The 24,832-nt window shown below is 61.5% G+C and overlaps 9 protein-coding genes across 9 annotated transcripts in view; 5 read left to right on the top strand and 4 right to left on the bottom strand.

Moving 5' to 3' along the window:
- Window positions 1–2,263, top strand: part of F751_2589 (hypothetical protein) — a gene marked incomplete at both ends in the record, with an annotated part of 7,767 nt that extends 5,504 nt beyond the window's left edge. The window contains 7 exons of the mRNA XM_011400341.1: window positions 129–326; window positions 520–618; window positions 768–1,140; window positions 1,316–1,446; window positions 1,543–1,717; window positions 1,906–2,027; window positions 2,147–2,263. Of these exons, the coding sequence (XP_011398643.1) occupies window positions 129–326; window positions 520–618; window positions 768–1,140; window positions 1,316–1,446; window positions 1,543–1,717; window positions 1,906–2,027; window positions 2,147–2,263 (1,215 nt within the window). The remainder of the gene's footprint in view (window positions 1–128; window positions 327–519; window positions 619–767; window positions 1,141–1,315; window positions 1,447–1,542; window positions 1,718–1,905; window positions 2,028–2,146) is intronic.
- A 306-nt stretch (window positions 2,264–2,569) lies between these two features.
- Window positions 2,570–3,285, bottom strand: F751_2588 (hypothetical protein; the record flags this gene model as incomplete). Its single annotated transcript, XM_011400340.1, has 3 exons — window positions 2,570–2,729; window positions 2,879–3,035; window positions 3,228–3,285. 3 exons carry the CDS (start codon window positions 3,283–3,285, stop codon window positions 2,570–2,572), a joined length of 375 nt encoding a protein of 124 aa, XP_011398642.1.
- A 1,266-nt stretch (window positions 3,286–4,551) lies between these two features.
- F751_2587 (hypothetical protein) lies at window positions 4,552–4,998 on the top strand (the record flags this gene model as incomplete). Its single annotated transcript, XM_011400339.1, has 1 exon — window positions 4,552–4,998. One exon carries the CDS (start codon window positions 4,552–4,554, stop codon window positions 4,996–4,998), a length of 447 nt encoding a protein of 148 aa, XP_011398641.1.
- A 353-nt stretch (window positions 4,999–5,351) lies between these two features.
- F751_2586 (hypothetical protein) lies at window positions 5,352–5,915 on the bottom strand (the record flags this gene model as incomplete). Its single annotated transcript, XM_011400338.1, has 2 exons — window positions 5,352–5,465; window positions 5,688–5,915. The coding sequence occupies 2 exons, from the start codon at window positions 5,913–5,915 to the stop codon at window positions 5,352–5,354; spliced, it is 342 nt and encodes a 113-aa protein (XP_011398640.1).
- Window positions 5,916–7,530: 1,615 nt separating this feature from the next.
- On the top strand, window positions 7,531–10,789 carry F751_2585 (hypothetical protein; the record flags this gene model as incomplete). The annotated part of the gene is made up of 6 exons (XM_011400337.1): window positions 7,531–7,581; window positions 7,876–8,144; window positions 8,987–9,072; window positions 9,331–9,553; window positions 9,780–10,072; window positions 10,644–10,789. 6 exons carry the CDS (start codon window positions 7,531–7,533, stop codon window positions 10,787–10,789), a joined length of 1,068 nt encoding a protein of 355 aa, XP_011398639.1.
- Window positions 10,790–11,150: 361 nt separating this feature from the next.
- F751_2584 (LL-diaminopimelate aminotransferase, chloroplastic) lies at window positions 11,151–13,705 on the bottom strand (the record flags this gene model as incomplete). The annotated part of the gene is made up of 8 exons (XM_011400336.1): window positions 11,151–11,326; window positions 11,517–11,590; window positions 11,808–11,970; window positions 12,155–12,446; window positions 12,641–12,775; window positions 12,985–13,150; window positions 13,262–13,487; window positions 13,636–13,705. 8 exons carry the CDS (start codon window positions 13,703–13,705, stop codon window positions 11,151–11,153), a joined length of 1,302 nt encoding a protein of 433 aa, XP_011398638.1.
- Window positions 13,706–14,708: 1,003 nt separating this feature from the next.
- Window positions 14,709–15,301, top strand: F751_2583 (hypothetical protein; the record flags this gene model as incomplete). The annotated part of the gene is made up of 3 exons (XM_011400335.1): window positions 14,709–14,852; window positions 14,981–15,112; window positions 15,224–15,301. 3 exons carry the CDS (start codon window positions 14,709–14,711, stop codon window positions 15,299–15,301), a joined length of 354 nt encoding a protein of 117 aa, XP_011398637.1.
- Window positions 15,302–15,884: 583 nt separating this feature from the next.
- F751_2582 (Lysosomal alpha-mannosidase) lies at window positions 15,885–21,442 on the bottom strand (the record flags this gene model as incomplete). Its single annotated transcript, XM_011400334.1, has 16 exons — window positions 15,885–15,888; window positions 16,008–16,527; window positions 16,871–17,166; window positions 17,294–17,413; window positions 17,541–17,679; window positions 17,873–18,208; window positions 18,416–18,682; window positions 18,951–19,172; window positions 19,352–19,524; window positions 19,653–19,760; window positions 19,992–20,085; window positions 20,263–20,368; window positions 20,480–20,618; window positions 20,843–21,009; window positions 21,255–21,338; window positions 21,398–21,442. The coding sequence occupies 16 exons, from the start codon at window positions 21,440–21,442 to the stop codon at window positions 15,885–15,887; spliced, it is 2,820 nt and encodes a 939-aa protein (XP_011398636.1).
- Window positions 21,443–22,332: 890 nt separating this feature from the next.
- F751_2581 (U3 small nucleolar RNA-associated protein 18-like protein) lies at window positions 22,333–24,730 on the top strand (the record flags this gene model as incomplete). Its single annotated transcript, XM_011400333.1, has 6 exons — window positions 22,333–22,380; window positions 22,494–22,712; window positions 22,827–23,253; window positions 23,586–23,674; window positions 23,876–24,050; window positions 24,321–24,730. The coding sequence occupies 6 exons, from the start codon at window positions 22,333–22,335 to the stop codon at window positions 24,728–24,730; spliced, it is 1,368 nt and encodes a 455-aa protein (XP_011398635.1).
- Between the last annotated feature and the right edge of the window lie 102 nt (window positions 24,731–24,832).

Below are 24,832 nucleotides of genomic sequence, written 5' to 3'. Positions count from 1 at the left end.
AGGGGCAACGTGGCGCCGGCGGTGCCCTTCCTCCCTTTCGGTTGGATCCTGGAATTCACAGGGCACACCGGAGCATCGGGTTCCTCCTGTGTCCACGGCTGCAATCTCACACACCCACCATCAGGGAGGGGCTGGTTGGGCCCTGGACGGCGGTGCAGGCCCTGGGCACCCTGGCCTGCGACCCCGGAGCGGAGAACGCCGCGCGCGCCGTGGCCCTGCTGGGGTCGCTGGTGGCCCGCCACGCCGCCTACGTCGGCGCCGAGCGCCTGGTGCAGGGCATCCAGGCCGCTCCCGCTTTCCTTGCTACCGCGGACGCCGGGCACGGGGTGAGGGCAGGGCTCGGGGGTGGATGGGGAGCGAGGGCCTGGTTTGTGCAGGGCTGGGGCCTGAGGCCCCTGAACGTGCCGGCCTGTGACAGGGCAGAGTGTGCATCTTGCAGAGGGCCGAAAGGCATGGGCGCCGAATGCCAGAGGACACCCTGCGACCATCCCCCTCCGTCCTCGGGGCACCCTGCGGCAGGTGCGCCTCCTGGAGAGGAGCGGCGTCTTTGCCTCGCTGACTGAGCTGTACGAGCTGGCCATCCGACCCCACCCCAAGCTCTGCACCGATTTTTTCAAGGTGGGGGAGCTCTGGCACAGGGCCGGGATCGGAGGGTCGGAGATCAGGCGCACGAAGAGGCCTCCCCTTCTCCTGTCGTGTTCCCATGTCTTGGGGTAGCATTCCCTCGACACCAAGTCACACAACCCCCCCTCCCCTTGGGAATGTAGGTGGCGGTGCGCCGCTTCCGGACGGCTGCCAGCGTCCCATGCGTACCGCCGCCCGACGCTGCCGCTCCCCCTGCCTCAACCGGCCACACATCGGAACTGCCCTTCCTCGCCCTCACGCTCGCCCACCTGCGGCTGCGGAGGGGGGACGAGGCCTGTGCGCTGCTGGCAGAGGTATCCGGCGTGCTCTCTGCCCGCGGTGAGGAGGCGGCCTGGGAGCTGCGGGAGGCCCTGGCGCGGGGATCACAGGACCCGGGCGGTCCCACGCCCAGCACCGCGCCCTTGCTCGCCCTGGCCCTCCTGCTCCGGCTGAAGAACTACCTGCAGGGCGCCTACGCCATCAGCGACGACCGCATCGCCGCCTACGCCTCGTCTGGTGATGGACGTGCATTGTCGGACGCCGTGGCTTCCTGCATGCCCGGCAACGGCGAGGGAGGGCCGTCTGGGACCTGGGACGCACTCCCTGGCCAGGGATGCCACCCTGCAGCTGCCGATGCTGCTCGCTGCCCAGGGAGGAAAGCGTGTGCCACAACCCCACTCCCTACTTCCAGGTGAGCGGAGGAGGCAGGAGGAGAGGATCCAGGTATCCCCCAGCTGCGCGCCGGACGCTCGAGCGCTCGCGCCCGAGCACTTTGGAGACATGGCGTCGGGACAGGCGCAGGATCCGGCCGCTGCCTTGCAGGTGAGGGGATGCAATGGTGGGGAGTGGGCTGAGGGGGCCCAGCCATATCATTCCCCCGGGGGGGCCACCTCCAAGTCTTCAATGTCTACCGCACAGGCATTTGAGGAGGCGCTGGGGGAGGATGGTGCCCCTGTCATTCAGGCGAGCACCCCCGCAGAGCACGGCACTGGGCAGAAGACAGCGGGCGGCGTCAACAAGCGGAGGAGGACCGGCATGGGCGGGGTCGGCAAAGGGAAAGAGAATCACACCCCTTCCCCTGGAGACAGCACAGGTGAGCATGGGGAGGTGGTGGGTGTGGAGAGCCAAGAGCTGGTATCACAAACTCTCCACGGTCGATGAACTCCTGTAGCTTGTTGCTCACTCGAGATCCTCTGATGCAGATTCAAGGAGCACTCGCGTTTTAACCTGTTCTGGTGTCGTGCCTGCACATCCTGTTCTCCCCTCCTCCCAACCTCGCAGAGGATGTCGATGCTGAGCCAATGAGCACGCGGGGCAAGAGCAGGGGGGCGAGGGGCGCCAGCATCACGCCCCAGACCACTGTCCTCCGCACGAGCTCCCGGATCAAGCGGTCCCTGGCAAGGGTGGGTGGTCTGGAGCCTGGTGCCAGTGCCACTAGAATGGGCGTCCAAACTCCTAGTCATTGGCCCCTCACCAGCATCACGCAGTCAGCACCCGACCAATCCCTCCATTATTGGCACAGGTCGCCACCGCGCAGGCCTCAGATCCTGAGTCAGAGGGTGAGGGTGGGGATGCCACCGATGGGGATGACGACTGGAGCCCCGGGGCCGACCAGACTCGTAAGAAGCTGAGGCTGTGAGGCACCAGCACCATCTGGTTTCTTCATGTCCCTCTCGCTCATGGACTTTTCAACGAATATCTCTCAGACCCAACTACACACCGTGCCTCCTGCTACCCTTCCGCCTGCGATGCGGCTCTTCCAGGGCCAGAGGAGCCCTGCGCATGCTGAGCACTCTGTATCAACCTGACGATTCTGTGCATGACTTGCACCCTGTACCAGCCAAGGGACCTGGTGAGGCCACCTGCTTCCAAGCTTGCTGTAAGAATTCTACATAACAAGGGTGTTGGGGCTTGAAAATACGCACTGACAGTCTAAAAGCACATATCAGTCCAACTGCATGGCATCAGCAGGTATCCTCTTAGCCTTCTTCTTCTTCTTTGCTGGCGACTTTCTCCTGACCACCGGCTCCTCGTCAACTGCCATCTCCTTCATTGCCTGCTCTGCCGCCAACACCTCCCGCACCTTCTGCCTGCTCTCTGCATCCCTGAGATGGATAAAGTGCGGGTCGACAAGGTCAGCAATTCCCCAGCGGTGTCCACTATACACATGCGAGCGCATAGACATATACATCTTAGGGGTGAGAGCCTACCGCAGCAACATACTCTGCAATACTGCCCAGTCTTGTGCACTCACTTGATCTTGATGCCGCGGATGGTGCGGTTGCGCTTGATGCGGACGCCCTTGAACTTGCTCTTCTTGGCGATGGCCTTGCCCTCCACAGGTGCCTTCTGTGCCTTTGTCACAACCTTCTCCTTCTTCTTCTCCCGCTTCTCGCGTTCGGCTTTCTCACCTGCAAGTGTGCATGGAGTGGAAAGGCAGTGCTTGACCTTGCACTTTTGCTCGGCTGATACTATAGCGCACACACCGTGTGCCACCGTTACTTGAATTGTGGCACAGCAATCTTAAGGTACACAGCAGCATCATGAGGTCATCATCAGGACCCTCTTATATGCAAAAGGTCTACCATTTGACCTAAACATACGTTCTAGCGCAAACTTGTGCGCGTTTTGTCTGGTCGTCAAGTTGTTCTTCTTGGACATCCCGGTATAGCCTTGTGCTGAGGCTGGCTTATCTGGTCTACTGTGCAGTTTCGTCTGACTTATTACTGTAGTATAGTAACTTAAGGAGACGGTGATTTACTATTCGTCGGTGACTTGCAAATACAGAGCGAGCACTTCTTGCGCGCTCGCTGAAAAGCATGCTGGGGCCGGGGAGTGTATCGTCAACTCGACGGCTCCCAGGGCATTCTTCTCAATATGCACCACTGCGAATCGACTGACACCGCCTCGAATGGTGATTTCCCAGTCTAGCACCAGTGTGTCTGATGATCTTGTCATACAGACTCCTTTTGCCTTCCTTGCGCACAAATACTTGAGTAGCAAGTACGACATGCCGTTTCAATAAAAAAAACAAAATATCCTGCAACAGGTCACAGCTTTAATCATCAGTACCCAGCTGCCATGGCACATGTATATAAGCCTGTACATTTAACAGAGTGCTTTGAAAAGGACCCCTGAGGACATTTAGAGGCTGGGCCCAGCATATCACCCATACCATCGCCAAGACTTGCAAACCGCTGAGCTCTAGTTGTGCATTCCAAAGGTGTCCACGAGCAATAAATGTAGTGGCGGACAATCCCAGACACTTGTGATCAAGGTATATGCCTGCCCATTGGTTGCGCGCCCTGCAGTCGTCGTTTCGGATTTAAATGCGTCCATCTCCATCATGGAGTATGTTACCACAACTCAATTCTGGCCAAACCCTCCTCCCGAAAGTGCCTGCCTATCTAGAAATCTGCCATCATGACAAAATCAAGTCCCGCAGCGAGGGGGGCGGAAGGAGTGGACACCACGGCGGAGCTCGTGGGACGGGCACTGGAGGTGAGGTCGTGCAGCGAAGGGAAATAGTACTTGCGAATTTGCTCCAAACAGATTCACATGTACCGAGTTAGATAACTTACACGCACCGTGTAGATCCCGGCATGGGTGTTTCCTCGGGATAAGCTTCCCAAAGGCAAGACAGCCTGGTCGGCCTCCGTGACTGGCATCTCCATCCCAGACCCAAACAGCGTGTTTGTCCGCATCAAAGGTGATCTGGTGGACCGGGAGGTAAACTCCATGTGCAGCCCCTGCATGTAGGGGTGCTTGCGTGAAATGGTGGGGCAACTGGTCCATGCAAAAATGCTCCCAGCGTCCAGCAGGGATCCTGCCGAGGCTTCTTCGACGTGCCGCTGCCAGGGCAGGCTTCCCACTCTCAGTTCTCCCTGCACCACGCCTGCAGACTCTCCGGATGAGTTCTTCTTCCCCATGGAGGAGGTGCAGAAGTGGCTGACCCCCGTGAGCCCCGACGCGGCACACAGTGTCCTGCGGCGCAGCACCCGCAGCCGGCAGAGCACGCGGCGCACAGCGGCCGAGTCGGCGCGGGCCCTGGCCGCCACCGCCAGCGTCGGGGGGCGCAAGCGCCGCAGCGCACTCGCGCCGGCCGAGCCGCGCGTCGCCGACGACGAGCGGGAGGATGGAGCGGATGCCCGGTCGCAGAGTGCCGAGGTGGAGCCGGCGGCGGCCGCGGCAGACCCCGAGGAGGAGGGAGAGGGCGAGGGAGGCGCCGCAGGGCCCCCGGGCAAGCGCCGGGCCCTCGAGGGTAGGACCGGTTGGGCCCCGGTGCTGAAGAGCGTGGGGGCGGAAGCAGCGCTGGGAGTGGTGTCCTCCATGGCAGCCTACGCTGTGGCGGTGATGTTGCACCAGGCTGCCTGAGGAGGGGTCTTAGGAAAGGGGGAGTCAAGTTGCAGACTGGAGAGTGCTCACTCACCACTGACAGACCAGACGATGCACTGCACAAACTGTGACTCGGATTACAAACAAGTGCCTGTGATGAGGGTTGCAGGCAGAGGAGGTCTTCACCGGATGCATTCTGTGCACCTGGAATCAGTGGGGGTGACCAACGTGCATGTGCGTTTGGGCTGGGGGGGTTGTGGCCGAGGGTAGATTCCTTCCTGGGGATATGGATTCACGCAGCGAAGACTTTGAAAGGTCTCGCATTCACCCTGCTGTCGGCGGCGGCCTCTGCCACAAGCAGGCCGGGGGACGAGGATCACAGACCGTGCTGTTCATGTGTCACCCTCCGCTTCACCATCCAGCTGGCCCGTCTCCTGCAGGTAGGTGCCCAGCTCAAGACGTTCATTTTCTAGTGTCTGCACCCTTTCTTCCAGACGCTCCACCATCTGATCGGGATTGTGGAGTATGAGTGGATTAGGTAGATACGGAGCATGCCAGCCTCTGCAGCCATGAGCATGTGGCGACATGCCTTCCTGAAGCAGGTGCAAAGAGCTACCCGATTGCAAGCAGGCTGCCTCAGCACGCACTTTCCTTTTTGTTGGAATGGAGCAGGGACATAGTACCGCGCCACACACTTCCTTTTCGCCAGCCCTCGGCATGGGTCTCACCTCGTCATACATGTCCAGCTGGCGCTCCGCCTCCTGTCGCCCCTGTGCCAGCTCAGCGCACGCCTCCTCATGCATCATCCTCAGCCTCTCCGCCCGGTCCCGCTTGGCCGCCAGCTCCACTTGCATCGCGCGCTCCGCCTGGCGTGCCCGGCGAGCCTCTGCCGCGGAGGCGGCGGCCTCCAGGCGCAGGGTGCGGATTGCATGCTCTGAACCCAGCTCGCCGAGCATGCGAGCGAGCTCCAAGGGAGAGGCACTGGGACCGGGGTGGGAGCCCAAGGCACCGAGCGCTGTGCACACTGCAGAGTGAAGCATCTGTGTGGAGGAAGGTGTGAAGGGGGGTGGGGGGTGTTCAGCTGAGTGCTGGACCGAGGACTTCACGGTTCGTGGGATGTAGATGCCAACTTGTATCTACTCGGTTGGAATTTTCAAAGGGGTTTGGGTTCAGCCACCCCACCTTTGCCGCCTGCTCGAGGGGCAACCCATGTCTGAGCCCCTGTTGCATTGCACCACTCCACAGAATGGTGCCCACCTGGTAGTCTGCCTGTAGCTGAGCAGCCTGAGTCTTTCGACTGATCGCCACAAGCTGGCCTGTGCCACACCGCTCCTTAACACACTGACTTACCACGGCCCCCGATCGCTCCATTGCTACTGCCAGCTGGCGAGAGAGGTAGGAAGGAGTCTGCGGCAGGGCTGCACTCTGTTGCCGCTGCAAAACCCGCAGGCGGCGCCTCTCAAAGTTCTGCCCCGAGGCATAAGCGACAAGGGCAACCAGTACCGCTGGCAAGACTGCCCTGGGATTGAGCAACGCGCCCATAACTGCCAGGCAGCTTCCCATCACAGCCATGGGGCGCGGGGACACGACCCGTGCTGCATCCCTGAGCATCAATCTGGTGATGGGTGAAGGCTCTGGTGGACATGGAGGGAAGAACATGTGACTGCATGGCTGGGGCTCATGCTGCACTTGCTTACCCATTCTGTCGCGGAGGTGGTAGGGCTGCAAAGTGCAGGTGGGATCCTCTCTCGCTGGTATCCCAGCGTCCAGAATGCGAGGAGAAGACGAAGATGATCTTTCGAGAACCTACAGGCTGCCCATAGGGTCTAAATGCCGCTGTGGATGTGCAAGTGTGTGCTGACAGCATCACAGATTGCTTCCAAAACCGCTCACAGCCTGAGGAGGGTCGCAAACCGATCCTTCGGTCGGCCATCTCGGTTTGTGCAAGTTGTTTCCCTTCATAAATGCATGCGTAGCAGTGTGACGCACAAGTTTGCTGAACACATCCCTCGATATTCGTGATCTTGTGCCACTAGGCCTGTTCGAAATGGCCACCTGCAGGAATGCAGGAAAGCAGGAAGGAGCTATCCTGAAATCAGGCAGAGCAAGACACCCTGCCCCGATGACGTAGTTTCAGCACCTCAGGTATGTCATGGGAGGTGTGACATCTTGAGAAGCAGGATGAGCCTTGAGGTGGAGCTTTGAAAAGAAGCCGGAGTGAAGGGTGCAAGGTATCACTGCACTCCCAACCTTATGCACCCCACTCTAATCATAATGTTTTTGAAGCTACGCCTTCAAAACTACAGAATGGTGTTGATGTAGTAACAGTGAAGGTTCAGAGGCTTGGGTGCCATAGTTCCTGTCTGATCTGTTCTCACTTCGCTCAAAGCCATCATAAAGGAGCGGCGAGTCCTGCAGCATGGGTGGTAATGAACGGCTTCACATGCACATCCTGGGGCCCTGCTTTCGTAGAATCCTCGATTGTTGAAAATGAGGATCTCGTACTCATCAATTGTATAGGAAGAGTTGTCCAGGCCCCTCTTGGAGGAGCTTTGGCATCTCCCGGAAGCCATGGATGACGAACTTCTGCGCGACCTGCTCACTCTGGATGGCGATTTCTCGGTAAGAAACACGAGCTTAGACGCTCAACTCGGCTGCCTTTACCAGCTTTGCCCCTCCATTCCCTGGGCAAGTGTCTCATTCTGTTGAACAGTCTGCCGTGCTCCGACGACACAGGCACCTCCCGCAGCGTCCGCTCCCCCCGCGCCCGCACCGTACATCCCTCCACCCATCCCACACCCGGCTGCCGCTCCCAGCCAGTCCCAGGCTCACGCGGCTCCCCTCCACCCGGCAGCACCCGCCGGGGGCCAGAGTCCCCCCGCCCCACCTGCACCCCATCCTGCCCCAGCAGCCCAGGGCCAGGCTCCCTCCAGGACCCTCAGTCGCTCTGTGGCCCCCTTCCTGGCCAAGTTCTCACCTGCCCACTGGCACATGCTGTTTGGGGCGCTGCACAAGTACGACTCCGGGTCCAAGGCGCGGCTGGAGGCCATCTTCGTGCAACGCTACCCCAAGCTCAAAGCGGCGGCCGCCACCTCCACGGAAGCCTACGTCGCGGTGGGCTTCAAGATGCTGGAGGCGCTGCTAGAGTTTCTGCCCGAGGACCGCCTGATCAGCTTCATGCACAAGTGCGTGGAGCATGTGGCAGAGAAGAAGTCAGCCGCGCTGGCGGCTGCCGCGCAGCAGAAGCAGGAGCAGCAGCAGCAGCAGCAGCAGCACTGGCAGCAGGGAACTGGCGGCGAGGGTGCGGGCGCTGGGCCCTCTGGTCGTCCTCCCAGCGCAGCACCCCAACACCCGCTTCCGACACAGCCGCCCGGCCACCCGCAGCAGCCGCAACAGGCAAAGCCCGGGCAGCAACCGCTCGGCGGCTACCCTCAGCAGCAGCAGGGGCGACCGCCCATCCCCGGCCAGGGTCAGAGGGCCTCGCAGGGCGGCGAAGTGCCGGGGGTTGCCCTGGGCAGGCCGGTGGGTCCTGTGTCTGGGGTGGGCTTCCCGGGCAGCCACGGGGATGGGCAGCAGCGCCTTGGGCACCCAACCGCCGGCGTCGGGCCCGTCGACCCTGGCCAGCAGCAGTCAGGCTCGCAGCAGCCCCAGCAGGGGCTTGCACGGAGGGAACCCGGGGCGGGGCCGGGTGCACAGCGGAAGGCCGGCGGCACCAAGCGTGGGAGCCTGGGTGGGCGGGAGTGGGCGGAGGGTGGGCGGGAGTGGGCGGAGGGTGGGCGGGAGTGGGCGGAGGGTGGGCGGGGTGCGGGGTTAGTGGGCACAGAATGCCTGGCTACCCCTGCGTCGCCCGACGGTTTCATGGATGGCTCGGAGGATGCGGTGTCGCGGGTGTGCTCAGGGATGTGACCGCTGTGGTGAGGGTAAGGATGTGGCGCACTGAATCTCACATTCCTACCCCTCCCTGTGCCACAGACGGCGAGGGAGGTAGCGGTCAACGTGAAGGGAAGCGTGCCCGTGCTGCCAGCAGGAAGGATCGCGACGGGGACATCGACGAGATCCTGGGCGCAGACGCCTTCATCGACATGGAGCAGGAGACTGACACCCTCATGGCTGGTGGGTGGCGGGATGCCCTGCTAGGGTGCAGCAGTGGGTGGCCGGGTGTGTATGTGGCATAGGCTCTGTGCAGGCCTTCCTGGGGCTGCTTCCTACAACGGGGCTTGCCCGAGCTGGAATGCATGCACTCGGGACCCCTTCTCCTTTCACCTAGGTGTACTGCAAGAAGAGCACCTCCTTGCCATCGCCGGGTCTGCACCACGGATACCCCTCATGCTGCCGCCCCTGACAATCCCTGCCGACCGCCAATTCATGCAGGTCTGCAAGTGCAGCGGACGCAGGGCCTGGCGTCGGTGGCCGCCAGCCAGACCCTGAGCGAGTGGCGGCTGGGGAACGAGTGCGTGAAGCAGATGCGCGCGGCGGGGCTCAAGGTCCTCAAGCCGGAGTGCTTCGAGGTCATCCAGCGCGCCTTCCAGTCGCAGGCCGAGACCCTGCTGCGGCGCGCGATGGCGGTGGCTCGCCACCGCCAGGACAATGCAAGGTGTGCGACGACGGGGGGTGGAAGGGCGCTCGTGGATAGAAAAGGAGAGGGTGAGGGGGCCGTCGGCGGGGCCAGAGGGCAGGTGCCGGAGGGGATGCGGCTCCGACTCCTTGCTGTCACACCACAGTTGCTGGAGGACATGCACGGTGTCGCCTGCTCCAACGCGTGGCACACGGCGTCGTCGTCCCCACCGATGAAGCCAACACACACACCTCCACCCACTCAGGCGCCAGCCCGGCGTGTCGGTCACGCACGACCCGCGGCGAGGTGTGCTGGGCCTCGAGCGCGCCGCGCGCGCGGCGGCCGAGGCGAAGCTGGCCGCGGAGCGTGAGGCGTTGCTCAAGGCCGCGGGGTCGCGGCGGGCGGACGAGGAGACCAAGGAGCGGGCCCAGAAGGCCAAGGCAGAGCTGGCAGGGCGTGCGCAGGCCAGCGCCGCCAACGCCGCGGTGGCGGCCACGCTCGGCGGCAAGGGCGGCCGCTTCGCGCGCTTCGAGCGCCTGGGCGCTGCCGGCCTGGGCGGTAAGGACGGCCCCGGCGCGGCGCGGGCGGGGGCCAAGAAGGGCGGGGCGGAGCGGGCGCGGGAGGGCACCCCGCCCGCCCGCCCCGCCCTGGCCGAGCGCGCCGCGTCTGGCGAGGGCGCGGCGGACGGCGTGGCTCCCTCGGGCGCGGATGGCGCAGACCGCGGCGCCGACGGCCAGGATGAGGGGCCGGACTCCGTCGCCGGGCTGCTGGCCGCCGCGCAGGCACAGCGCCGCGCCGATGAAGAGCGGCGGCTGGCGGAGGTTGCGGTGGCCGAGCGGGCCGCGGCTGAGAAGGCGGCGGCCGCCGTGAGGGGCGCGCAGCCGGCGGTGGTCGGAGGTGCGGCTGCCGGGGCGGCCAAGGAGGACCCGGGCGCGGTGAGGGTGGGGTGAGGTTGTGGGCGTGGTGTAAGGGACGTTTTGGACGATCGTACCCCCGCCATGAGCGTAGATTTCAGTCACGATGAGTTCATGCCCGGAGATCGCGCCCTGCCATGGGTTACTGCGGCAAGCAAAAGCTTCCCCCTCGCCTTTCAAACTGCGCCTGCACGTTCAGGGCGGTCCGGGCCGAGCAAAGCTGTTTGGAGGACCTGCCAAGGTCACGGAGGAGACGGAGACCCTGACCCTACCAGACCTGTTGACCGCCATGGAACGCGACCGGCACTACGCCAAGAGCTCGCTGCTGTACACTTGGCGCAATCGCCTAGTCCAGGGCTGAGGGGTGGGGTGGACGTCCATCCTCCCCGCCAGGGGAGGTCGGCGGCTGGAAATTTGGTGGACTCCGGTGTACGTGCGGAGGTCAAGGCTACTCCCCACTCCCATGGGCCTCCTCAATTTGCTCGACAACTTGTTTCTGGTTGCATCGTGCCCAGGATAGCAGCACTTCCACCTTCCCGGCTTGTAATCTGTACTGCACTCAACCCCTTCGAGCAACTCAATATCTGATGAGTGTAGCGAGGCCAGCACACATTCCACAAAGCAAAATGCCATAATCAACCCGTGTCAGAGCCTGGCATGCGACCCGCGGTGTGGGGGCTCCTTCCCACACAATGCCCCCCACACACAGAGAGACCCAGCGATCAAGCAGACTTGTAGGCGGTCTTGAACCGGGACACCGCCTCCTCGATGTCCTCCCGGTGGCCAAAGGCGCTCACCCGCACGAAGCCCTCGCCCGCCGCGCCAAAGCCCGAGCCGGGGGTGGTGACGATGTTGCAGCGCTCCAGGATCTCGCCAAACACATCCCAGGACTTGCGGCCTGGCAAGGCAGGAGGTGTGGGGGCTGGGGTAAGGGGGACAGAATCGATGGGGTTCGCCAAGTCAGACTCGCCTGCACAGGCTCGAAGCCTGGATGCCTTGTCCAGCTGCAGCTGCTAAGGCATCTACACGCAAGCAGGGACGAGAGAGCAAGACCGCATTGCATGGAACACAATCCCCACGCTCCACACCTGGAAACTCGATCCAGATGTAGGGCGCATCGCTGCCTCCATACACCGTGAAGCCAAGGTCCTGGAAGGTTTTCCTGCAGGGTTATGGTATGAGGAAGCTCTAGCGGATGCAGACATGCAAGCGTTAAACACGGCAGTTGAGCCCAGTGGGTCCTGGGGAGTGCAAGGCACACCATTTCCATGTGGATACACCCTGGGCTTGAAATCTTCACCCACTCCCTCACGCCATCGTCTGTGCGCCCCCACCATACCGGCCTGCCACATCCAAGATCAATCATCCACACCACCCACTTGAGGATGGAAGCATTCTCCTTGTAAAAGGCCACCAGATCCTGGACCTCGGCCCAGCCCTTGTCAGACAGGGCTGCCAGGCCCCCCGCCTGAGCGATGTTGGAGGCTCCATTGAAGATCGTGGACATCACCCGGTTCCAGTCATTCATCACCTGGAAGCCATCTGAGGAAGTAGGGAGGAAGTTGTATTGTCTTGATGCATTGAGGTGATGGGCCATGGCCTGAAACCAAGGTGAACAGGCCCTGTCGCCTTCCTAGAGAGTTGCTTGGAAAAGGCTCCAAGGAATATTCTTTTCGATCCAGGAAAGTAAAAACCATCATGGACCATTCACCCCTGCAATGCTCACCAGCGTATCGCAGCTGCTCCGGAACCACCGTCCATCCGAGCCTGACCCCCGTGAAGCCGGCATACTTGGAGAAGGAGCACGTCTCCAGCGCCACCTCCTCCGCCCCCGGGATCTCATAGATGGTGCGGGGGCAGTCGGGGTCGGAGATGAAGAGGGCGTAGGCGGCGTCGAAGACGATGATGCTGCCATTCTTCTTGGCAAAGGCTACCAGCTCCGTCAGCTGGGAGCGGGTAGCGGCAGCTCCCGTGGGGTTGTTGGGCGAGCAGAAGAAGATGATGTCTGTGCGCTCGGCCTGGGACAGGGTGGAGGACGGAGGCGCGGTTGGGTGAGGGCGAGCTCCGTGCTCAAATGAATGCAGGGTGGGTTGCACAGGCATTACCTGCCTCAATCCCTTCCTTATTAAACCAGGAATGAGAAAGTGCACCCACACAGCGGATGCCTCTACAGCCACGAGCTCCTTCAGCCATCACAAGGCAGCAGGCTCACCTTGGACAGGTCCGGGAAGAACTGGGTCTCTGGCCGGCAGACCATGTAGGTGATGCCGTCAAAGTCCTCTCCATTGTGCTCACCGGTCATCCCCATGATGACCGACGAGTCCACGTACACGGGGTATGCGGGGTCCTGGGAGATTGGAGGGTCACCGGGGGTCAGTCACCTCAGCGCAGAAGGGGTGCTGCACTGGCATGCACCGCAGGGGTCACAATCACAGCAGGGGCCTGTGTCCCACCCAACCCATGTGCCCTTCTGGAAGTTCCTGCATCATTCAAGCATTATTCACCCAACCCAGTCCCTCAGCAATTCCTCTCACAACCCCTTGATGCCCCAGTCACCTGGGTTGCAATGCTGACATCAGCGCCAAACATGAGCTGGAGGCGCCCGATGTCACACTTGGAACCATCCGAGACGAAGATCTCGTTGGGCTTCCTGCCCACATGGGCATACAGGCGCTCGGTGATGGCCTCGCGGAGCTTGCTCTGACCCTGCTCCGAGCCATACCTGCACAGGCACAGCCAGGAGGAGGAAGGCATGACTTGGCAAAGTTCGAGGCAAATCTGCCAGGGCTGTGCACTCCCTCCACAGGGCCTCCAAGGTGCCCACGCCCCTCACCCGGAGTAGCCCTCGCGAGTTCCAAGGCCGATAGCGGCGTCGCGCATGGCGTTCACGATCGTGGGGGGAATGGGTTCAGTGGTGTCGCCGATGCCCAGGGAGAGGAGCTTGGCGTCGGGGTTGGCTGCCTGGTGCTCCCTGCGCCGCCGAGCCACCTCGGGGAAGAGGTACCCGGCCTGCAGCTTGGCAAAGTTCTTGTTGCGCTCGACGCGGGTGGTCACCTCACCTGGGGGAGGGCGGGTGGGGGTGTGATGTCCATGTATGGTGGAGCCAGTGGTTTGTGTGGCACCAAGTCGCGCAGCTACTGTCAGATACCAAACCGTCAGCATGATGATGCACCCCCTGTATCCCTGTCCAACTGCATTCGGGCGCACTTTTCTCTGGCGCAGCCACACATCGCACTGACACATGGGACACCAGCCTCGATCTGCAGAAGGCGGACATGCAGGGATTGCTTGAGATATGCTGGGTAAGGTCGCGAGAGGTAAGAGCACACATCTAAAACAAACGCCTTGGTTACCTGGTGGGAAGGTTGTGCTTGAAGCAACTCGTCGCCCGATTGGACGTCAGTCCCAACATGGTCATCGTGGTGTATGTCGATTGTCAAGAAAGGGGTTGTCAAGGGGCGAGGGGCAGACACACCCTACCAATGCACGGACGGGGATCGGGGATGGGGCTGCGCGCGCGCTGGAGCACGTGTTCCGAAGTATGTGAAGTATGGCGAACATGGTGAGAGATTGTTCCGGGCCGCCCAGCAATGCAATCGCATTTATTGATGGATGTGTCACTCATTGTAGGTGAATAATGCTCACGCAATTGCATATATGGGGATCGAAACGCGGGGTAGCCAAAGGACATGTGGCACATGTCGCGACTTGAAGGACTACTCTTGACCAAACGATGAAGACAACCTCAAGTGAATATCAGAAGGGAATCCATATCGCAACTAGCTAAGATGAAGGCCGGAAAAAGTCATGTCGGTGCCGCTCGCCTTTCGGAGCCCTTGCAGATGACTTTGTCAGGTGAGGGTTCAAAACGCAGAACATGTACAGACCCTGAGCACCAAAGCCGGGGAGGGTTAGCCAGCCGAGGTCTTCAGGGCAGTCCCTGAGCAATTACCTTATACCCCCCCCCCCCTCCCCCTCCCTCTATCCCCTCAAGACCGGAGGAAACGCGAGAGACGGAGGCCTCCAGTGCCAGCCCGGCATGAGCGACCTCTCATGGGTCAGACCAGTGGAAAGGACTGGGTTACAGAGAATCAAAGGCATGTACTCCCACTCCAGCAACGCGCAGAGGCGCCTCTTCAGGCAAGCATATGGTGTATGCACTGAGCTGGAAGACTGCTGAGATATTTTCCACAAAGGCACATGTTGCTTTGACCAAGCCACAGTCGCAAACTGTCATGCATGCTCATCCAATGCCCCTTTGCACCCCTTTGCCACCATAGATGGACTACCTGAACAAACCCGACTTCGGGCGGGTGCCCGCCTACCTGCATGAGCGCCGGATGGAGGCCGAGGCACGGGCAAGGGCAGCTGCTGCTGCTGAGTCGGCCCAGGCCGCTCAGCGACATCACGATGCCTCCTCGCGGGTAGTGTTGGGTCGAGGCCTTGAAAGTTAACAAATCCACACTAGTCCCCCAGCCTTCCTGCGCGGAACTCCTGGGCTGACGTGCAAGGTGATTGCCCACCCGACCCACCCAGCACGACTCATCCCCAGGTCCTTGAACTGGATGGCAAGGAGGTCGCCACCCTGCTGCAGCATGTGACCGCCAAGCGCCAAGTCACCCAGGCCGCCTACATGCGCCTTCCGTGCGTCGTGGAGACGCCCTCCCTCCTGCGCACCAAGCAGGTACCCGTGTGCCTTCCTTTCCTGCTATTTTTTTGTGCAGCATAGACCTTGGGCTGGGACATCAAATGTCTTGCACACTGTTTACTCCTCATACTTTGCCACGCCAAGCAGGCACTGGAGGACGAGCTCTCTGCCCTGGAAGCCGACCTGAAGCTGCTCAGCCAAGCGCAACGCATCCGTGTGGAGTAGGCTCGCGTCCTGTAGCGGCGGTCATGGCTGCACACGGTTTCGGCAGATTGTGCCTTCTTGTGGAGCTCCTCACACTGCTGCGGCTGAACGGCTGTCGAGGCGCAGCTCGAATGTACGAACCTGCACAATTGTAAGAGCAACAGAAAGGGATCATGAAAGTCTCTGTTACATTCAAATACAGGATGTAGGATGTTGGGAGGACATGGCTGAGCACAAAGAATACACGGAAAACCTCACTCCCTGCAGCTGCTACTTTAGAAGGCAAGAGAGGAGTTCCCAGAGGCTGCGGGAGATCCTGGAGCAGACTTGTGCCCTGTCCTTCCCCCAGATCCCCCAGATCTCGACCCCATTCACTCATACTAATCTTTCAAACCAAGGGAGTCTTCCTCAAACACACAACTCACCTCAAAGGGTTTCAGTGTGATGTTGAGCCTCCCTCCTCTGCAAGGCGGGTGAACAAGGGAGCTGTCCCTGCACAGGGTTGGCGGCCGACCCACCCCCTTCACTGCGCCGTCCTCCCCTGAATTGAAGCGCAGCCTGGGTCTGGCACCGACTTCAGAGTTGGCCGTGAGCGACACCTCCGTCACCTGCGGTTGGGGGTAAGGGGAAGTTTTGTAGAGCCAATGGGTGTGACCACACAAACACCGGACTCTCCTCGCCCGCTGCCGATGGCAAAGCGCACACATGCCCCCCATCCGTTTCAAACCAGACCCTCGCCTCGGAGAACTTGATGCTCCTCAGCAAAGGCGCAAGGTCAAAGGTCGCTGGGGTCGAGGCGTCCCCGCCCTCCCCCGCCTCGTGGAGGTGCGCCACCCTGACGATGCCACGCCCTGCCAGCTCAGCAAAAGTCACCAGCTGGACGTCAGGGGGCAGGGTGGCGCCACCCGACAGGGACAGCGCGAGTGGTGTGGGTGCAGGCGGCGCTGCCGGCGGCGGCTCTAAGAGCTGCACGGGTCCGGCCATGACCAAGGGCGGGTCGTTGACCAGGGCCTGGGCGGTGCGGCGCACCGCGGCGGCATGGGCGGGCCCCTCCCCGCTTCCCTCTCGCTGGACCAGCACCCGATGCACGCCGCGTGCCACCAGCCCGCCGCAGGCGTGGGGCGCCTCGCGGTTCGCGTCGCCGCACGCCGTCTCGTTCAGGGCCTCTGCCACGCCGCGGCCGTCGTCCGCCAGCAGGCGACGGTGCAGCATGAACTCCAGCCGGCCGGATGCCAGGGATGCAGCGCCTGGAGGGAGGCGAGTGGGTGGTGTTGGTGTGGACGGGGCGGGGGCCAGTTAATGTTGGGAAGGATGTATCCCCGAAAACTCCCGCCCATCGAGGCCACACGATATAGAAGTTGAGTTCGGTTTGAGCTGAGGATCCTCCAGCCGGGCCACTGCAAGGCCTGGCTTGCTGCAGAGGTCGACAGACTCTCGGTGCAAGAGGAAGGCACAATGGCCCCATCATGCAAGTGCGCGCATGTGTGCCCTTCGCTGCAGTGGTCCCACGGTCTTCGCGTCCCGCGCCCAGTGCACCTGCTTCTCCGCCCCCTGACGGCCCCACCCCCCACCCCCTTGGCCTCAACCCACCCTGCGCGCGGTCCACGAGGACGGCGAGCGAGTGCTCCCGGTCCTGGATGGTCGCCGCTGCGGTGACTGGGTAGTAGTTCCCCGCCACCGGCTCCGTCACGTTCAACCGCCAGCCGGGGCGGTGATCGCGCTCGCGGTGCATCATGTGGCGGCCGTTGGAGTCGGTGTGGAAGGTGCGGCCGGAGCGGATGGTGGACGACCGGTACTCCAGCACCACCTCCTTGCCCAGACCGTCAGACACGGGGATGGGACCCACGGTCCATTCGACCTCAAAGTGCGCCTGGCCTTGGTACAACCTGGGGTTGGTAGGAGAAGGGAAAGGGGAGGGAGGCGAAGGAGTGTGGCTCATTCCTCACGACCTGCTTGCCTGCAGTTGACAGCACCCTGAAACGGGAAGAAGCCGACCATCCAGCGCTGCCCTACCTTGTGACCAGGGTCGCCCAGTCGCCAAACCGCTGATGGGCCTCCTGGACCACCTCCCCCTTCACGATCCTCAGCTCTACATCACGCCGGTGGCGCGGGAGGAAGGTCTTGCTGCCGGGCCTGTGTGAGGAGGGGTGGGGTCACCCGCCAAGCTTGAGCCTGGCAGCATGTGGAGCTCGCTGTCTTGGGCCGGTTCCTGTGTTGACTGGTAGCGAGTAGCGAGAGAGCGCCAGCCCAAACCCCTTACCTGAAGATGTAGGCGCCCCCGGCCTGGCCCCTGTCCTTACCCTCCGGGACATCCAACCCATCACTGGAGTTGTACCAGGCCAGGGAGGTGGTCAGCTGGATGGGCTCCGCGCCATCGATGCCGATGCCCTTCAGGCTGCCTGTATTGGGAGGTTGGTGGGGTGCTTGAAGGATGAGTGCACCTTTTACAGGGATAACATAGGATGTGCACATAAGCAGGAGGCAGGGGGACTGCAGGCAAATGCTTTGTGCAATCGAATCCAGGCAGATGGCACCGTCCATCCGCTCTTCCGCCATGAAGAATTCGTGGCCGCGATTCAAATCTGCTCTCACTTCTTAGCGCCTCGCACTGGCCTCCAAGACCCCTCCCATCCCTACACTCGCCTGCCTCTGCATCAAACACGAGGCGCAGGATGCCGTTGTCGAGGACCTCGTCGCGCCGCCTCCTAGGCCCTGCACCCGAGACCACGTCCCTTTCAGCACGCCCAACACTTGCCGGCAGCATGGTGAAGGTTGCCAGGCCGAGGGGCTGCAGGTCTGCGACCCAGGCCACCTCCGCGTCCCCTGCCGCCTCAGAGCTCGCATTCGTCTCGTGGAGCAGGTGCTGCAGCCTGCGAGTGGTCGCATCCACGGACACCGTCTGGGAGGGCAGGGTCTCGTTGTTGGGGCCTGTGATAGATAAGCGAGAGCATGGATGTGGATGTGGGGGGTCGTGGGTGTGACTGCGAAGGGCCCGTATCCCACACCAAGCTTGCTGGAGATGCTTGAAACAAGTCCACAAACTCATACCACAGCCGCGCAGATCCTCCAGAGGCAGGACAACCACTTTGCATGCCCACGGCATGCCAGACCACTCCCCTTGGACAACCCGCAGACCTTGCACGATCCACTCGCAGGAGGTGTGTGTCGACACAGCCACCCTCAGGGGAGCTCTCACTGTCCAGGCCACGGGGTTGTACACGACGACGCGGATGCTCCTCCCCTCCCTGCTCAGGCGCACGCTGGGCTCGCAGATCGTGGCGTTGGCGTAGTTGCAGAAGCGCAGCGTCGAGCCGTGGGCGCTGGCAGCGTTTGATAGCAGGGGTTCGCCGCCGAGCAGCTGGGACACAGCGCCCACGACTACAGTCTGCGCCTCCACCAGACCTGTCGACGGCGGGAGGTTAGGATTGGCATTGCGGTTGATGCTCGACCCGGCCGCATCAGCTTGAGTCTTTGACCTCGATTCCGAGTTCAATGCCCTCCTTCCCACACATCTCCCATGCTACATGCGATCCACGCGTATGCATTCAAGAGACACCAAGAATGCACGCTGATCCCATGCAAGGATGGATGGGCTGGCAGTCCAAGTGCTCACATGATGCTACGGGCTCACGGAGCCACTTGACGACACCCACACCACCAACCGCCAGACCTGCACTCAGTCGCTCATGATAGTCGTTGGCAACATGCTGCTTCTCGGTGCCGGTGATGGAGTCGTGGTGCTGGGTGAGGGACACGGCGGCCTCCAGGCCATCTGTGGTCGGGCCGCCGCTGGACTTGCCGCCGACAGTCAGCTCCAGCTGCCGAGCAGCTTGCAGGAAGGAGGTGGCCTGGCGGATGTAGCGCTTGCTCGTGGGGCGGCTGGAGAAGTAGCCTGGAGGGGTGAGGGAGAGAAGTGGGCTCGCTTGTAGGCATGCCAGCCACAGCGCAGGAGCTACTTTGCCAAGGAAGAGATGAACTGCGACACCTGCACCCGGCTCTCATGAGCTTAACCCCCCCACATTCACTCTATGATCTGCCACAGCCATCCTCCTCCTCTTCAAAGGTCCTCACCTGTCCAGTATGCATGCGAAGAGTCCGAGTAGGGGAAGAAATCGTCACGCTTGACAGACCAGGTGTGGTTGTACCCATGCTTGGCGTCGACATATGCCTCGGGGGTGGAGTAGAGCACATTCACCCTACCATCCGCATTCACATAGTGGATGAGCTTGTCCATGTTCTTAAACCTGGAATATTGGTGATGGAGGTCTAGCGATATCATTCACTCCTGTGCCTCAGTGCAGACTTGACACTTGACCCTTTCCAGAGTCTTGGCGACGAAGCACAGCAGAGCACGCCGTCGGCACGGCCTCACCACTGATTGGCTCGGCCGTAATTGAAGTCGGAGCCCATGGTGACGATGACATCATTGCCCACTGTCACGTTGGCCAGTCCCTGTGCATACCAGACAAAGGCATCCACCCTGTGGGTAGGTTCAGAATGGGAACAGGTGTGCATAGGGAGGATGGCATTGGAGGTCCAGGAGGAGCCCAAATTCCAGGGGGATCTTGCATGCTCACATTTATACACCTCATGTCGCAGAAGACGGCTCAGTGTCTTGCTGCGCCCTTGTAATCAAGCCACGACCCAACCCTGTGCCTCGAGTGACCCATCACCCCCCTTCAGAACTTTCCGACCCTCCTGCACGCATCACCTGTCCTGCACATTGTATTCCTTGAGCTGCGGATCGTCAGCAATAGGGGGGCATCCCCACTCGAATCCAAAGCCTTCTGGAGGTCCATACTGACCTGTGGTACGTTGACCAAGGCAAGTTGTTGCTAGCGAGAATTTGCATACTGTTCTCATAGCAATCAGGTAATAATCATGTATGTGCGGGCAGGGGGGAATACAGCCAACTCGAGTTTGCAATCATTCTTCCCGGAAACTGCCGATAACCCTGGTCGTCATGCACATCCGCTCCTCACCGCTGGCAAAGTTGACAGTGAAGATGCCGTCCTCATCCCCACCCACAGTCCCGTTGGGTGCCCAGATGAACTCGAGCTCCTTCTTTGTGCGGCGCACATCCATGTCCTGGCATGATTAGAGGTGATCAGGTCTTAGCTCTCACCAAGAGTGTGACAGGATGGAGGGTTCTACCCGTACCACCTCCATAGGAATTCTGAGATCACCTCCTGACCCCACCTGGTGGTCAGCTCGGGCAATGAAGAGGGCATCAAATCCAGCCTCCGCCGACATGAGGGATGCCTGGGTGGCAGAGTGGCCAAAGGGATCTAATTGCCAGGCGATGCGAGGCTTCACACCAAAGGTGTCCTGAAGGAAGCTGCGCAGAAGGGCGAAGGGAGCAGTAATTGAATGTACCGCACAAGAGAACAATAGATGGTCATGCCCCCTTGCATACCTTTGGAGGGCCCATTCCATGCTAAAGCAAGGAGTTTGCATCCTTGGGCTGACTTATAGCCTTCTCATTGGGTGCTATCATTTGCAATGCTCCAGGTCCAGAGCCTCTGCCCCACATGCCCAAGCCCTCCACAGCAGCAGAGACACCTGTGGCCCCTTGTGGTCTGGTCGATCATGGCCACATAGTGGCTGGCCGCCTCGTCGTGCTGTACGTAGCCGCCGTTGGCAAAGGACAGCTGGCCCGAGGCCACCAGGTGGTGGACCAGGTCCCGCATGTCCTCCTCCTGCTGATCCCACCAGCGCTGGAAGAAAGACTGAATGGGAAATAGGCAGGGGTGGGGGGAAGGGGAACAAAATCGAGACCAGAAAGGGTAAAATTCCCACAGGACAAGCTGGGCTGGGAGCAGGAAGCGAATGACAAATCTATCGTGTTGCATGTATGGGGTGGCGCGGCACTGGGTCTGGCCGGACCATATGCAAAGAAACTGGGCTATTCCTGGGGGCGAAAACAGGGACTATCTCAAGTTGATAAGCAGAGACACAACCCACACCCACACACCATCTCGGCATAGGTGAATTTGCGGTCCTTGTTGGCAGCAAGGGCCGCCACCACGGCATCCAGAATGTACTGCACCCCGGCATCCTGAGAGAAAGAAGGACGAGTACATTCTTGAGTGCTCCACAGTCTGGGGCTCAGCACACACAGAGTATCCACAAGTTGCTGCCAAACGTCCTGATTCCATTCATGGTAAAACAACGGTCAGCAGATCGTATCGGTGACCATCATGCCTGGATGGTGTTGTTAGCACCCCAATAGTACTGGTCCACGGTCTTCAGCCACCCAGCGTCATCGTGGGTGTGGCAGACGAGATGGACATTCAGCTTTCCATCCAGTCTGAGTAGATGGAATGGGGCTTGCACATGATGAGGACACCGTGCTTTGGGTTTAAATCGAGCAATGCGAGCATCACGGCCTTGAGAACACCCACACCATGCAATCCCACCACATCTTTTCGGGGCACGATCACGAATCCTCACCTCCCCGCATCGGTCTTGTAACGACCAGCTGAGACGCCGTAAAAACCAAGAAACGATGAAATGAGAAGAAGAAGCTGCCCTGATTGCATCGCACTGGTGCCTCTATACTCTCCCGCCTGGTACCGGAGGACACCCGAGCAGTGTTGATAACTGACGGCCCTCAGGCAGAATTTCCGGCTCTACAGATTTCAGTGGCACGGACCTTGCACGTACAAATATTCCATCGGTGTCTACTTCCCGATCAGAACGAATGTGCGACTCGTTGACTCCAGTTTGGAATCTTTTGTCGACACCATTACCCTTTCCGAAACCAGAAGGGTTTCGAACATGCTCTGCGTGCGGCGTTAAACCCCCCCAGGACTTTGGGCGCCATGCATTGCATTGCCGTGCATGCCTGCGTCCACTCTGCAAGGCAAGGGGCGCAAACGAAGCACACACGACGTGTACTTAATACTCAAGAAGAAGCGGTATGATGGGCGCCATGTTGTGAATAGAATGCTAGCCGTGAACTGAGGTGTCGCCGGCCAGTCCGCAGCGTCAGTCTTCCACTGTTCCCGGTGTGCAAACATATAGTCGGTCCACCGAAAGCGTCTGCGGCCATGCCCGGCGATAAGCGCCCCCGTATCACCGCGGATGAGGAGGCCAGGGTAGGTGGAGCATGCTGCACGGGGGAGCGGACTGCCTGGCATTGGGAGTGCTCCTCCGACTCCCGGGTGGCGAGGTAGCCCTCATTCTACACCACCGACGTTCTATGTCACAGATGGCGGAGCTGGAGACCCAGCTGTTCCGAGGTGAGGAGGACGTGGCAGCCGAGCTGCTCAGCACCGGCGACCCCCAGCAGCTGCCCGTGTACCAGGACTGTGAGCCCACCGAGGAGGCCCGGGCGCCCGCCTGGCACGACCCCCAGGACGCCAGCCTGCGTGTGAACGTGGCCGACGTCTCCCGCGCCCGCAAGCTCCGCCAGCGGAACGGGGAGAAGGTCTTGGACGGCGCGGCATACTCCGAGCGCCTGCGCGCCCAGCACGCCAAGCTGAACCCGCGCGTCGGGTGGGCCAGGCGCGGCGCGCGCGCGGAGGCGGGGCCCGACTCCGAGACCGCGGCCCTGCTGCAGCGGTCGGGCGGGTTGCTGGTCAAGGGCAGGGCGCTGCCCGCGGGCCAGCTGGAGGCCAGCCGCATGCGCGACGCAAACGCCGCCGACCCAGCCCAGGGGGTACTGCGCGCGCTGCAGTACCACCCCAACGGCCAGCTGCTGCTCACCGCCTCGCTGGACAAGCGCCTGCGCTTCTTCGCCGTGGACGGCGACGCCTGCCCCCTGGTCCAGAGCCTGTTCCTGGAGGACCTGCCGGTGCACGCCGCGGCCTTCGCCGCCGGCGGCAGGAAGGTGCTGGCCACGGGGCGGCGCAAGTACTTTTACGTGGCGGACCTGGAGAGCGCGACTGTGGAGCGCATCCCGCGTCTGTTTGGGACCCAGGACCGGAGCCTGGAGGGTTTTGTGGCCAGCGCTGGGCCCGGCTCGCAGGGTGTGCAGGGGGGGATTGAGGGGGAGGGTGTGTGGTGTGGCTGCAGGTGGCAGCAGCGAGGGGCTAGGGGAGGATTGAAGCGTGACAGGCGGCAGCCTGCGGGCCAGGGCATGCCAGGTGTAGCCCCGAGGGTGTCCCTTTGCGCGGGCCGCGGCAACCGATGATGAGGGATTTCGTCAGGCTGCACCAGGGGTGTGGAGGGGAGATTCATCGTCGAGCATCTTGCAGACCCCATGTCCTGCTGGACACCCAGCATGCCGGATTTGTACCGCCCAGCTCTGCTGCTGTGTTCTCAGGCTTGATCACCTGGACCTCTCTCCTCCCCATCACAGTCGTGGCTTTCCTTGGCGATGACGGCACCCTGCCTCTCATGTCCCTGGCAACCAGGCAGCTGGTGGGCACACTGAAAATGAACGGCTCGGTGAGTGGTGTGCCGGGGTGAGGGTGTGACAGATGTGCAGGGAAGCTGCCTGCATGGACGAGACCTGTAGCTGGCATGCATTGGGGATGAGGACATGCATCATGAACTCCAGAGGGAGAGTAAGGGTAATTTGTCCCATACTGCACAGCCTCCTCCCAAATACACCCCTGCTCATCAATAATCCCAACCAAACACGTGCAGGCACGGAGCGGGGCCTTCAGCAGCGACGGGATGGAGCTGTACACCTCGGGAGGGGACGGCGCCGTGTACATCTGGGACCTGCGGCAAAGATCCTGCCGGGCGCGCTTCGTGGATGAGGGCAGCCTGCGCGGCACGTCGCTGGCCCTCTCCCCTGACGATTCCCTGCTTGCAGCCGGTGAGCAGAGGTCAATGATGGGGAAGGGACGAGGAGGCGTGCACGTATGTGCCATCGGGACCGAAAAATACCCTCAGCATGGTTGAGAATTTGCCCCATGGCAACAGCTTTCCAGGCAAAGGTCGCTGGTAGCCTGGCGGGTGACTCCATGTCCCCAACTCGCGAGCATAAGATGCTGACACCATGGCAACATGAACTTTGACATGGAAACCACATCCATTGCCAAATCCCAATCCCGTAACTTCCTCCCTCTTTCTCCTAAACTCCCAGGCTCGAGCAGCGGCGTCGTGAATGTGTATGGCCGGGAGCAGATCTTAGGGGACTCCTCGGACCCGGTGCTGCCCACCTCTGCCGCAGCAGCCGACGTCGCTGCGGCGTTCCCCAGGGATGCCGCACGTCCCCCGCCGCGCCACTCGGCGCTCAATCTGACCACCACCATTGACAGCCTGGCCTTCAGCCCCGACGGGCAGGTCCTGGCGATGGCCTCACGCATGAAGCGGGACGCGCTGCGCCTGCTCCACGTGCCCAGCGGCACCGTCTTCTCCAACTGGCCCACCAGCCGCTCCCCGCTGGGCTACGTGCACTGCCTGGACTTCAGCCCGGGGGGCGGCAGCCTGGCCATCGGGAACGCCAAGGGCAGGGTGGTCCTGTACCGCCTGCACCACTACCCCCAGGCTTGATGGCTCGGGGAGTGCACGTGTAATGCAGGCTACTACGTGTGATACACCGTGAGTCGAGTGGTGTAGAGAGGGGAGGGGGTGGGGGGGGGAGGCACACATGGT

The sequence above is a fragment of the Auxenochlorella protothecoides genome (assembly GCF_000733215.1).
Source record: "Auxenochlorella protothecoides strain 0710 unplaced genomic scaffold scaffold24, whole genome shotgun sequence".
Classification (NCBI taxonomy): domain Eukaryota; kingdom Viridiplantae; phylum Chlorophyta; class Trebouxiophyceae; order Chlorellales; family Chlorellaceae; genus Auxenochlorella; species Auxenochlorella protothecoides.
Note: the sequence above shows the minus strand (reverse complement) of the source record. Positions and strands in the feature narration are given on the sequence as shown.